Source organism: Planococcus citri, chromosome 3 (assembly GCF_950023065.1).
Source record: "Planococcus citri chromosome 3, ihPlaCitr1.1, whole genome shotgun sequence".
In the NCBI taxonomy this organism is placed as follows: Eukaryota; Metazoa; Arthropoda; class Insecta; order Hemiptera; family Pseudococcidae; genus Planococcus; species Planococcus citri.
This window is the reverse complement of record NC_088679.1, coordinates 1,374,097-1,388,468: the sequence shown is the minus strand read 5'-3', so window position 1 is coordinate 1,388,468 and position 14,372 is coordinate 1,374,097. Positions and strand designations below refer to the sequence as shown.

At 33.9% G+C, this 14,372-nt stretch overlaps 1 protein-coding gene across 2 annotated transcripts in view; it reads right to left on the bottom strand.

Moving 5' to 3' along the window:
* Positions 1 to 12,469, bottom strand: part of stet (stem cell tumor) — a 98,050-nt gene extending 85,581 nt beyond the window's left edge. The window contains exons 1-5 of one of the 2 annotated variants that reach the window (XM_065358456.1): positions 12,354 to 12,469; positions 11,087 to 11,611; positions 10,693 to 10,920; positions 9,985 to 10,008; positions 3,638 to 3,802 (exon numbers count right to left, since the gene is read on the bottom strand). In XM_065358456.1, the coding sequence (XP_065214528.1) occupies positions 3,638 to 3,802; positions 9,985 to 10,008; positions 10,693 to 10,866 (363 nt within the window). In that variant the 5' untranslated portion in view covers positions 10,867 to 10,920; positions 11,087 to 11,611; positions 12,354 to 12,469. Of the gene's footprint in view, positions 1 to 3,637; positions 3,803 to 9,984; positions 10,009 to 10,692; positions 10,921 to 11,086; positions 11,612 to 12,316 lie in introns of both variants that reach the window. The other variant, XM_065358457.1, reaches the window with a different exon arrangement.
* Positions 12,470 to 14,372: the final 1,903 nt, after the last annotated feature.

Genomic DNA, 14,372 nt, shown 5'->3' with positions numbered 1-14,372 from the left:
CCACTTCAACACTTGAAATTTCGACAGGTGATGAATTTTTATATGATCTTTCGATCTACTTTTGCAAAGTTTGAAAAAGTTCGTGCAAGTCCTATGTTAAAACGCAAAATCTGCGATTTCGGCTGACATGTCAATCAAAATGGCCGCCGTTTTGTAAGTAAGGCCAACTTTTTTTGGCAAGTTTGCTTTAAAATGTTCCTTAGGATGTCCCCTTTAAGAAAAAAGTTGTCACGGAGGATCGGCGGGCGGGGTGCAATTACTCCTATTGTTATATGCCGGACTAGAAGTTCTCGAGTGGTTTTCTAGTGAGATATTTACAAGGAAAATTTTTCAAATTCACATTTTCACATTTTCCCATTTGAACGAATCCAAGCCACATAGAAAGAACATGTACTAACCCCCCTCCCCCTAACCAAAATTACACATGCTTAAGTTCATTTTCGGATTTTTGGTGAATTTTTGGAAAATTCAAAGTGTTTCTTGGCAGGAAATAAAAAATGTGCGTAGCTGGTAACGATAAACGAGAAATTGAAAATTCCACCTGTTCGAAGGTGTTGAGCAATTTAAATGAAAAACGCTTCGCACTCGCACCGGGTACATTTACCTACCAACCATATTGTATCTCATAAACGGTTAATTACGATATGAAATCGTTAATTTCAAACTTGACAAGATGAGTAGAAAAATAAGTACGCGTAACTAGCATATAAATACACGCGTTATTTTTATCGATGTGTTGGTTTATACCAGTACAATTACATGCACTTGACACTCGAATGATACACTAGATGAACATCAACCATCAACCACAACCAGCACATCCACGAAGCCCTTCACAGGACAAGCGTGTGAAATTCCGTTCATATAGTGCAACTGGAACGTGGGTTTGCTTTTAACGCCTTACAAGATATTTAATTCACTTTTGTCACGCCGTTTGTTGAGTTTATTTTTGCAGGTTGCAGGTAACTCTGTATTAGATTAATTCTCGTGGAAAAAAAATTCATAACATTCGTCTAATTGCGGTTATAATTTTGCTTTTCTTCGCGCAACGCGAATTATTAGAGCTTTATCATGTATACGTAATGCTTCAAGCTCGTAAATTATTCGTATATAAGAACAAGAAAGCGTTACCAAAAGGAAACAAACCAAGGCGACATTGACATAGGATACAATCATCAACATCACTGTTGCAATCCGAATGTACAATATTCAGAGAACTATTTTTACAAGTTCTAATTTCACGTAGGTAAATATTACATATGTATGTACATGTAGGTACAACACTTTTGAACTCATATGCTCCAATTTTAATGAAACTAAACTTGATCGAAAGAGCATATGGATCCTCGGAAAAATGGGCACCTCAGCTAAATTTCTTCTTAAGATCGACGTATAGAATAATAATATTCAATCATAAAATTGCTTTTGACAAAATTAGCGAGCGGGTGACCTATTCAGAGCCGACTACGCGACGGTTCAAAAGTAAATTTGTAGCTCCAATTTCTAAAGAAAAAACAATGAAAGAAATCTCTCAAAAACGACAATCCAATAATTACTCGTATTTTTATCAATTAGGTATGTACTCTCGATCCGATAAATCAATACCAGTGCTTCAGCCAGAAGTTAGGCAAATCATACAACACGAATACATCATCAGTTGCCGATTTCCGTAAGAAGGTCGACGTATATCTACACATTTCAATTTCTACTCGTATCTATAAACGTTAAAAACTAATTAAAATAAACTGCACCGGAGTGCACAAAAATAGAAGTACTACGAAATTTGAAGGAAATAATTTTGAAATCGGAACAGAAAATTTCGAAAAAAAAAAAAAAACGATTACAATAAATTAAGCATTTAAAATTAGTGAAAAATAAAAAAAAAACTCGAATTCAAACGCCGAAAATAATTTCAGCGTTTTCAGGAGCAATTCCACAGTGCTGGAGAAAAACTAATTTGGTGATTTGTAAGGAATTAATTTAAAGACTTTTTGTATTTTCATTTTATTGGGGTTTTTAACCGCATTTTACAACGTTTATTTTAGCATTTTTGTAAAATTTCGCTGAAATTTCATCCGTGAAATTTTAATACATTTTTCTGAAATTACATACATCAGTTTCTGGTCATTTTGAATACTTAATTTAATTACTTTTTGACTATTTTCACGACATCTTGGGACATGTTTTCATATTCCCTAACGAATTTTTTTGCCCGGTCCAAAATGTTTTTAGCCAAAAGGAATATCTTCCATGTAGTAAGAGCGTTTCAATGGAAAAAAACTGAATAATTTCTTCCTGAAACATGAAAAAATTAGATAAAGGTTTGATATTGTACTGTATCTACTTACGAAAAATCTAATTGAAGGGAATCCCATAGTTGACAAGACGATGAAAGTTTAAATATAATCTTTTACAGTAAAAAATGGTCATATTTATTGTTGAAATTCGAGTTGAAATTTTTTTCAAATTTTTACCACAAAAGGAAAATTGAAGAAAATTTTTCCAGCCGTTGAATGCGTGCGATATAAAAGGTTAAAAAACACACTAAATTTATGAAGAATATCTTACTTATTAAAAAATTCTCACGAAGTTGGAAAAAAAATTTTGTAAATTTCCAAAAATTCTCACACTGTTTTACTTTCAACAATTTAAACGATTTATAAAAACGAATGTTAATTTTCATTAGAAAACTTTGAATGATTTATTTCTACAAAAATTTTAAAAATACTTACATAATAATGTAATTTAAAATCTTTTTAATTCAAAAAACTTCACAAACATTTTGAAAATTGTTTAAATCAAATTTTAAAAATTGGTTCGGCGAACAGATTTTTTTTTTCAAATTTAAAAACGAGGATTTCTCCATTTTATAAAGATTCAAATACACACGTAGGCACTTATGCAGGTCTCTGTTTGTTTAAATTTGTAAAAACTCGAAGAATTAAGTTCAAATGATACCACTTTTATCGTCGCATTTTGGAAGATATTCCAGCGGCAAGGATTAATTAAATTCTAAAAATCGGTACCGGTAGGTATATGCTTTTGATCCGTAAACCACATATCGTTCGTGAGAAAAAAATGAAATCAAAAATATCAGAATCTCAAAGGCAATGGCAAATGATCGTATTAGGAAATAAAGTCTTGTGAGAAACTAAACTTATAGAACCACACAGTAGACCGGCATAATTGGTAAAGAGGGGGAAAATTGATGAACAGCTACGAAGAAATGAAGCCGTCACAATCTGTCATTTGGAGTTTTTTATGTTTTATTATTTATTAATGCCGCAAGATGGATTACGCGCTATTGCCATCTCGTGACGACACAAACACATTATGTTTTTCATCTTTTCCTTAATCAACTTAATACTCTCGTATATACGCATTTCTCATAAGTAAGTAACTATACAACCAACCATGTTTATTATAAATTCATCATTATCATTACCTACCAAACGGTAGGTCTATGTACTCGTCAATTCTTATTTTGATCTTTTAACATTTTCAGGTAGGTCTGCGAGGGATAGATTTATATTTGTATCTACCATTAGCAGGTCCAGGTACCTCTACCTACTCGTACATAGGTGGGTCGTTCATTTGTGAATTTTAATCTAATATTTTCATTCGTGGGTCTACTTACTATGTTGACGAAATCTTGAAACGTAATAGCGGGCGATTTTCGTTCCAAAGCACGTTCGATCAGAATTTCTTTCTTATTGGGTGTTATTTCAGCCGCAAATTCTGGAATATCGAGCAGTCGAATAAATTCGTCCCATGGTATTTCACCAAATCCTTCCGGATCATACTGTAAACAAACAATGTTGAAATTTACAAATGTTATTATACAATATAAGTACAACGCGTTGTTAAAAATATAAATAAAGTGCACCTAATTAATACGTTCAACTGACTGAGGAGGTATCAAACTGTTTTTAGAAAGGTCAATAAGATCAATTGGTAGTCACTTGAAGAAAAATGACTAATTAGAGTTCTATTCGTTTAAGTTATGGAAAATTAAAAATTACTCCAGTTCATTAGGTCTAACTTGATAGAAGCAAGAAATTTGGTACGATGAACAAGGACCCTAAAAAAATTTGTTACGCTGGGAAAGTATTCACTACAAAGGGGGGTGGTTCAAAGCGGGGTACATAGCACGAGCAAAACAGTAAATTTACACCTGAAGGCACTTCCAATACCCCATTCACGAAGAGATGGGGATGGAGAGGTTGACATTAGAACAATATTTCGTCGATTTTAATTAGAAAATTCGAAAATTATAGGTAATCAGCTAGCAAATTTTTTCATCTTTTTATTTTGTAAAATTCAAGGAGATGCAATATTGTGGAGGGGGCAAAGACGAGTCAGTTCAAAAAAAATAGATTTGTGGGCCATTTTTGTGAAAAAAATGAAAATTTTCAGTTGGAAAATCTCAAAGAGACACTTCTCCTTCTCGGAACTTGGAATAAATAATATTTTCGAACACGGTGGGGTTAAATTATATGAAAGTGATCTCAAGAACGGCCAGATAACAAAATTTTGAACTGCCCTCGAACTCGAATGTCTCTCGTAGTCTCGCGCTTTAAAAATTTCTTTTGGGGTTCTGGTGAAATTCCTGATATACTTATCATAGAGAGCTCATTGAGATCAAAATGAACTCGACATCGTTGTTCAGGTACTTTGAGCAGACCGACCTTAATGATAATTACTTTCAAAATTAATATTTCAAGCGTTGAAAATTGAACAGAACGACAATTTGATTATACTTGCGTGGAAAATTTCCTAATTTCTACAACGAGACTTTTAGTCCGGCATATGACAATAGGAGTAAAATTGCCTGCCCCCCCCCCCCGCCGATCATCCGGGACAACTTTTTTCCTAAAGAGGACATCCTAAGGAACATTTTAAAGCAAACTTGGCAAAAAAAAATTGGCCTTACTTACAAAATGGCGGTCATTTTGATTGACAAGTCAGCCGACATTGCAGATTTTGCTTTTCAACATAGGACTTGCACGAAATTTATCAAACTTTACAAAGGTAGATCGAAAGATCATGCAAAAATTCATCATCTGTCAAAATTTCAAGTGCTAAAGTGCGTTTTTCGATTTTTGGTGAATTTATGAAAATCGAATTTAAGCCAAAAATGAGGGAAAAAATCAAAATTTTACCAAATTGACCAAGAAAGCTGAAATTTGGGATCCATATATTAATAGTATGACCGAATTCTTATGACACTGAGATCTCAGCAACGGCTGAACCGATTTTGCTCAGTGACCTCTCAAAAAATAGCTTTTGAACTGTAGATGTGCAGGTTTTTATCAAAAGTTCTAAAAGTTGCACCGTAAAGTTCAAAAAAGCTCAATAATTGATTTTTTCCAATACATAGCGCATTTGATGTATACAGAGAAGTACGTACATTATACCTTGAAAGAGCACCGAAAGAAGTCAAATGTCGAAGAAAAAAGTTTACAAAAAAGTTGTGCAATAAAGCTCAAAAAAGCTCAATAATTGATTTTGGCCTATACCTAGCACATTTGATGTATACAGAGAAGTATGTATATTATACCTAGAAAGAGCATCAAAAGAAGTGGAATGTTGAAGAAAAAAGTTAACAGAAATAGTTGCGCTGTAAAGCTCAAAAAAGCTCAATATTCATCAAAAAGCTTATAGCATGACCAAATTCTTTTGACTCTGAGATCTCAGCAACGGCTGCACCGATTTTGCTCAGTGACCTCTCAAAAAATAGCTTTTGAACTGTAGATATGCAGGTGTTTATCAAAAGTTCTAAAAGTTGCACCATAAAGCTCAAAAAAGCTCAATAATTGATTTTTGCCTATACGTAGCGCATTTGATTTATACAGAGAAGTACGTATATTATACCTTGAAAGAGCACCTAAAGAAGTAAAAAGTCGAAGAAAAAAGTTGACAGAAAAGTTGCACCATAAGCTCAAGAAAAGCTCAATAATTGATTTTAACCTATACACAGTGCATTTGGCATGTACAAAGAAGTATGTATATTATATCTTGAAAGAGCATCAAAAGAAGTGGTATGTTGAAGAAAAAAGTAAACAAAAATAGTAGTGCTGTAAAGCTCAAAAAAGCTCAATATTCGTCAAAAAGCTCAATAATTGATTTTCGTCCAAGTTTTGAAGAAAGCTTTGAGCCTAAACATTTGTACCTACACTTCTTCAATCTTTGAAAACAATCGATTGTATGTATGTAGTTTCAATCATCATTGTAAAAAGCTTAAAAAGCTGACGTTGGTACACTTTTTCAACCTTTGAAATTGATCAATTGTAGCTTCATTCGACATGGAACTTCTTTTGTGGGGGGGGGGGATTAGGTAACCTTTGAAATCAATTGATTGTAGTTTCATTCGACATGGAACTTTTTTTTGGTGGGGGGGAGAGTGAAAAATAAGGTAGGTATAATTATTGTAATTCTAAAAAGTATGTAATTTACAATTGTAATTTGGAACTTTCTTTTTTTTTGGGGGGGGGGGGGGGGTGACAAATAAGGAGGGTATAGTTAAAGTTCGAAAACGATCAATTATATGTATGTATTTTCAATATTCGACATGGAACTTTGGGGGGGCGGGTGATCAATCTTCATTGAAAAAAGCTGATGTTGGTACACTTTTTCAACCTTTGAAATTGATCGATTGCAGTTTCATTCGACATGGAACTTTTTTTGGTGCGGGGGGGGGGTGAAAAATAAGGAGGGTATGGTTAAAGTTTGAAATTGATCAATTATATGTATTTCGATTGTAGTTTCATTCCATATGGAACTCTTTTTGTGGTTGGGGGGAGGGTGAAAAATAAGGTAGGTATAATTAAAGTAATTTTAAGAAGTAGGTATGTAATTTACAATTGTAGTTTGGAACTTTCTTTTCTGTGAGGGGGGATGAAAAATAAGGAGGATACTGTTAAAGTTTGAAATCGATCAATTATATGTATTTTAAATATTCGACATGGAACTTTGGGGGGGGGGGGGGTGATCAATCTCCATTGTAAAAAGCTGATGTTGGTACACTTTTTCAACCTTTGAAATCGATCGATTGTAGTTTCATTCGACATAGAACTTTTTTTTGGGAGGGGGGTGAAAAATAAGGAGGGTATAGTACATAGTTTTAAATTGATCAATTATATGTATTTTCAATCTCCATCGTAAAAAGCTGACGTTGGTACACTTTTTCAACATTTCAACCTTTGAAATCAATTGATTGAGTTTCATTCGACATGGAACTTTTTTTGTTTGGGGGGGGGGGGGGGGGTGAAAAATAAGGTAGGTATGATTAAAGTAATTCTTGGAATAAAATCAACACCTTATCAGTATAGATCAATATTCACAGCAAAACCGCAATAATAAATTCAAATCAGTAAAATGCACTCACCATAGATCGCTGCAAACCTGGGATAAAAAATGTCACTTCCTCTCCCTTGAGTGTTAATTTTCATTGCACTCCTCAGATTAGTTGAAAACGACATTTTTTGTGAAATTGTTCGATTTTTGTCATGTACCTATACTTAATACGTACTTATGTCATTTATTCGCAATCCTTTTAAGGTAAAATATTAACTGTCACCAATCATCTCCATACTTATTTTTACATCGTTCCTTCCAATTCTATTTTTCATAATTCTTATGTAGTGTCTTCAATTCTTCATAAAACATTTCAGTAACATTCAACCTTACAAGATAATATCCAATTATTTTTACTTATGAATCCGTTCAAAGGTAGCGCATTTATGCGCGATCTTACCGAGTGTCTAGTATACCCTATTTTCGACATGCCAAATCGATTGGAAACGGTTTCAACCCGTTTTGAACAGTTAAGGAGCCTCCAGCAGATTTTTGAAACCCACAAAATTTCATCAAATTGTAGTTGTAAAGCTAAAATTTATTCTAAAAACTAATTTCAATCTGCTGCGAAGTACCGCAGGTGAATTTCAAGTCGTTTTGGAGCCTCCAGCGACTTTTTGAAAATTCCTAAAACCTCCAGCAGATTTTCGAAACTTTAAATTTTCACAAAATTTCATCAAATGGAGATGGAAAGCTGAAATTTACTCTACACTCCAATTTCATCACCCTCTGAAGACGACTTCAGGTGGGCACAAGTAATTTTAGGGCCTCCAGCAACTTTTTTTGAAAATTACTGGAGCCTCCAGCAGATTTTTGAAACTTTAAATTTTCACAAAATTTCATCAAATTGAGACGGAGAGTCGAAATTCATTCTGCAAACTAATGTCAATACGCTACGAAGTTGACTGCTGGTGGATTTCAAGTCGTTTTGGAGCCTCCAGCAACTTTTTGAAAGGTTGTATGACGTTTTTTTGGAAAATTGAAATCTACTTTTAGGAAATTTCAATTTTCCTGAAACCATCATGTAGTCTGCGAAGTAAATTTCAGCTTGCCAACTCCATTTGATAAATTAATGTTGCGGAAATTTCAAGGTTCAAAAATCTACTGGAGGCTCCAGTAATTTTCAAAAAAGTCGCTGGAGGCACTAAAATTACTTGAACCCACCTGAAGTCGTCTTCAGAGGGTGTTGAAATTGGAGTGTAGAGTAAATTTCAGCTTTCCATCTCCATTTGATGAAATTTTGTGAAAATTTAAAGTTTCGAAAATCTGCTGGAGGTTTTAGGAATTTTCAAAAAGTCGCTGGAGGCTCCAAAACGACTTGAAATTCACCTGCGGTACTTCGTAGCAGATTGAAATTAGTTTTTAGAATAAATTTTAGCTTTACAACTACAATTTGATGAAATTTTGTGGGAATTTCGAGTTTCAAAAATCTGCTGGAGGCTCCAGAACTGTTCAAAACGGGTTGAAACAGTTTCCAATCGATTTGGCATATCGAAAATTGGGCATATCCCAAATTTCAGCTTTCTTGGTCAATTTGGTAAAATTTTGATTTTTTCTCTCATTTTTGGCCAAAATTGGATTTTCAAAAATTCACCAAAAATCGAAAAACGCACTTTAGCACTTAAAATTTTGACAGGTGATAAATTTTTGCATGATCTTTCGATCTGCTTTTGTAAAGTTTGAAAAAGTTCGTGCAAGTCCTATGTTAAAAAGCAGAATCTGCGATTTTGGCTGACCTGACAATCAAAATGGCCGCCATTTTGTAAGTAAGGCCAACTTTTTTTTGGGCAAGTTTGCTTTAAAATGTTCCTTAGGATGTCTCCTTTAAGAAAAAAGTTGTCCCGGATGATCGGGGGGGGGGGGTGCAATTACTCCTATTGTCATATGCCGGACTATAATTATGTAGGTACTTATCATACAGAGCTCATTGAAATCAAAATGAACTTGGCATCGTGTTTCAGGTACTTTGAGCAGACCGACCTTAACGATAATTTCTTTCAAAATTAATATTTCAAGTGTTGAAAATTGAACAGAACGAGTAAACGACAATTTGATTATACTTGCGTGGAAAATTTTTTAATTTCTGTAATGAGACTTTAGAAAATGTTTTTCAAACGATGAAATATCAATTTTTAATGCTCACCAAATTATATTGTAACCGTATACGATGTGATGTGAGCAATCACCAAAAATTGTACGAATTTTTTTCCCCTTCATATCTTCTATTTCATTACACTACATTCGATTCTTTTTTTTCACAGTACATACAAGAAAACTTTTTATTTTTTTTAAACAACTAGATACTTATTCAGAAATATACTCGCACACTGAAATTATTCTTCGTTATATTTTGTGGATGAATATGCCATAATAGGGAGGATTATGATATCTTTTATGTTCATCTATTCAAGATCCATTGTAAATATAGTGAGGATCTGATGACTAGCCTACACTAAGGATTAAATGTGAACTCGTCAATGGCTAACAAACAACAATCGTTGTTCGTACATAGGCTTGGCGCGTTAGAACGTTTCAAATCTTACTTCATTAATTTACATCAAAAAAATGCAATAGAGTGTCTGACTCGTATGTACATACAAATTACACATCATAAAACGTCGTACCAACCTTGTCAAACAACTGTCGCCATTTCTGTAAGAAAACAAAACAAAAAAAAATTTATTAATAATTTACTCGAACATTTGAATGAAATTATAAGATACCTAGTTACCTATACGTAACGTAAGTGATGATTTGAATGGGGAAAAATAAGGTTTCATTTTCATGATAATTACATTAACACAGTCACGTATTAAGTGCTAAAGCTTCCCAAAATCCGAATGATTTATTAAGGGATTTTGCGTGAGACAACAAAACGTACGTAATTTCAACCTTACAGCACGACAAGTATTTGAGTAGGCCTATATTTTAGTTCGATAATTTTAAGCTAAAAATGCGCAGCATTAAATAATTTGTGACATTTCAGAAAACGCAAAAAAAAACGATGGAAAAGTTGAATATACTAATTATGTTTCTGTTCCTACGTATCCAACGAAGTCATACCATGAAAAAAAATCCTTTTTTACGATAAGAACTGACCGAGCATCGAAGAAATGAACGAAATAATATTTTTATCGTCTAATCAAATTACTCGTTCGAAATTTTCCGAAGTATCGGCGACTTTTCAGAGTAAATTGCCCAAGGTAGGGAAGCAATTGAAAAAATATCGTCCAATATCTTCATCAGAGAGTAACGTAACAAAAGTCACAATAATAAATAATCAATTAATCATACGACTACGTTCGGTGTAATAAGTAGGTATGCAAATTAGCTTACATCGTTGAGCAATTGTTTGCGTAAATCGTGATCTTGATCCGTAGCGGTAGACGTATCCAAACCGGAACCAGGAGAATCAAAGGTGGCTATAGGTGGTATCAAAGATGACGGCCGTAAAATCGAAGGTATAACATTTGCCATTAATGCAAAATGACTATAATCGACAAAATACATCTCAGGATGCCAGCGACGTTTTCTTTACGAAGGTACTACCGCGTTAGAAACATGCTGAAACGTGAACACACAAATGTACAAATACGATCAGGCCAGTAGCTACTGGTTTACATTCATCCATCGTGTTAAGAGTACATAGAGGCCTAGTTGAAAGTAATACATATGTACAGGCTCTGTTAAGTATTAAAAAATATGATACAAATATCCGTGATGTACTTACTGACATTTTGTCCGAGTGAGAAAAATGATCGGTTCGGTACTATAAACACGGCACAGCTTACAATTACACATACAATTATTAGTGTTGCGCTGACGAAAAAGAGAAATGCACTTCCGCAATGATGGCATATCTCTCATTTAGGGTCTGGCATAACATCACACTAGACGGCGTTCTCGTATCCATGGTAACGGTTAGTCACCACCGAGTTATTCCCCCGATTTAAAATTTCATTACGAAGGGGTAGGCATGTTCTTTCACTTTTCTAGCTGATGCTGATGCTTCTGCTACTCTACTCTACTTCGTCTTCTTCTCATACATATAAGCAAAGCAGCGTAACTCTTCAGTCTTCAATGTACGAGTACGAGTTACTCCTAACTCGCTTCTCAATTATATCATTCGTTCGAGTGCGATGCAGTCATGCGGTGAATATGCGCCTATAGTCCGGACTCCGGAATCGCAATATTTTCATCGTTTCATAATCTTGAAACCCGTCTAAGAACCGAGATTTTCTTCTTTTTTTAACCGCTGAAAAATGAACAAAAATTTAATTTTGAATACTTCGATGAGCTAAATAAAATAAACGTAGTAAAACTAAAAGTAGGTAATTTTTAACGCTTAGAAAAAAGTTGAGCTATCTTCGGTTGATTTCGTTTCTCTCTCACATAAATTTCGATTCGAGAAACCGTAGTAATAATTTATACTTGAACATGATTATTCAATTTTACCATATACCTAGACATATTTACTGCTCAATTCCAATATTTTGATTAGGTATAAATCGGTCACTCGAGGGTATAGACATTTAGATAATAGCATCAAATTCTTGATACTCGCACGAATTACGTAGAATTTTGGATTTTAGAATCGAATTTGCAGCCACTAACCAGACATAAGCGTTAAAATTTTCGTTTTCTTTTCAACAGTGTTGAATACAGTGATACAAACAGAAAGGCACTTCATGATCCAGGTCGAGATTGCGATCCTAATCATTTAAAACTGCAATATTTCTACCAATTGAACTCGAATTCGTACTAATCATTCTAACTCTATCGATACTGTAACGCTAATTATACGCAAACGAAGCAACGCCAGAAAAATTCACAGCATTTAAAGCAAAATAAGACCAATAAATGAAACAGATGTTACGAAAATGGAACACAATCCTATCTGTAGTTTAGAGAAAAATAATCATCAATGTGATTCTAATGAATCAAACATAAAACGACTTACTAAGAAGATCAATCACAATTTTTATACAGGTACTTACGATGTTACGAATGCTTCATTCCATTACGAATAATTGCTTCACGTTATTACTTAAAATATTAATTAATTATTCTATGACTCATTCATTACTTCACTTTACTTCGCCCTCTCCAATTTCGTAATTGATAAGGAACGACTAAAGACTAGCAAATGAGACAACAAAAACGAACGTCTATCAACACGAACGGAGCAATTTTCCCCGGAACTATTCGGAACTGTTCGTCACATTTCGTTGATGCAAGTTTAAAACAGCGCCAAAAATTAAATTTTTGAATTTATTTTTATTGAGTAAATTAATTCATTGTAAAATGTGTATTAGGTTATTTTATTTTTTAGAAAAAAAATCAGTTTTAAAAATTTTATCCTAAAGCATAATATGATTCTCAAATAGGTATGCGCAAGCGCATAGACGCCATTTTGCTCAAGGATGATGAATAAATTTCCAGAAAATTTAGAAACTTGCGGAAACTTCCCAGGAAATTTATACTTCTTAAAAATGTGGGGTGGGCCTTATACTTCATATTTTGAAAAAATGTCGTTTGAAATTGTCATTTATCAACTAAGTATCGACAACTAATAAATTTCTAATTTCCAATAATTACATTCCTATTTACAAATTTTTGAAATTTCCTTTATTTTAAACAATTCTATCAATATTTTGCAGAAATTGAACGCTCTTTTTTTTACAATTTTCTCGCCTTTCAGATGTTTTCCCCAAAATTTTTTTTTAAATTTCCGTGAAAAATTTCCTATCATCTCTAGTTTTATTCTTCCTTTCTTCCAACGTGATCTGAACTGTTTTGTTCTCCTGTTTTTGTTATGCTCGTTATAGTCCGGCATATGACAATAAGAGTAATTGCACCCCCCCCCCCCCGCCGATCCTCCGGGACAACTAGGAACATTTTAAAGCAAACTTGCCAAAAAAAAATTGGCCTTACTTACAAAATGGCGGCCATTTTGATTGATAGGTCAGCCGAAATCGCAGATTTTGCGTTATAACATAGGACTTGCAAGAACTTTTTCAAACTTTACAAAGGTAGATAGAAAGATCATGCAAAAATTTATCACCTGTCAAAATTTCAAGTGCTAAAGTGCGTTTTTCGATTTTTGGTGAATTTTTGAAAATCGAATTTAGGTCAAAAATGAGGGGAAAAATCAAAATTTTTTCAAATTGACCAAGAAAGCTGAAATTTGGGATATACCCTATTTTCGACATGCCAAATCGATTGGAAATGGTTTCAACCCGTTTTGATCATTTCTGGAGCCTCCAGCAGATTTTTGAAACTCGAAATTCCCACAAAATTCCATCAAATTGGAGTTGTAAAGCTGAAATTTATTCTAAAAACTAATTCCAATACGCTACGAAGTACTGCAGGTGAATTTCAAGTCGTTTTGGAGCCTCCAGCGACTTTTTGAAAATTCTTGAAGCCTCCAGCAGATTTTTGAAACTGTAAATTTTCATAAAATTTCTTCAAATGGAGAAGGAAAGCTGAAATTTACTCTACACTTCAATTTTAACACCCGCTGAGGACGACTTCAGGTGGATTTCAAGTCATTTTAGAGCCTCCAACGACTTTTTTGAAAATTACTGGAGCCTCCAGTAGATTTTTGAAACTCGAAATTTACCCAAAATTTCAGCAAACTGAAATGGAGAGTCGAAGTTCATTCTGCAAACTAATTTCAATAGGCTACTAAATTGACTGCTGGTGAATTTCAACTTCTTTAGGAGCCGCCAGCAACTTTTTGAAAATTCCTGAAGCCTCCAGCACATTTTTGAATCTTTAAATTTTCACAAAATTTCATCAAATGGAGATGGAAAGCTGAAATTGACTCTACACTCCAATTTTAACACCCTCTAAAGACGACTCGACTCCAGCTGGGTTCAAGTCATTTTAGAGCCTCCAGCGACTTTTTTGAAAATTACTGGAGCCTCCAGTAGATTTTTGAAACTTGAAATTTCCGCAACATTAATTTATCAAATGGAGTTGGCAAGCTGAAATTTACTTCGCAGGCTGCATGG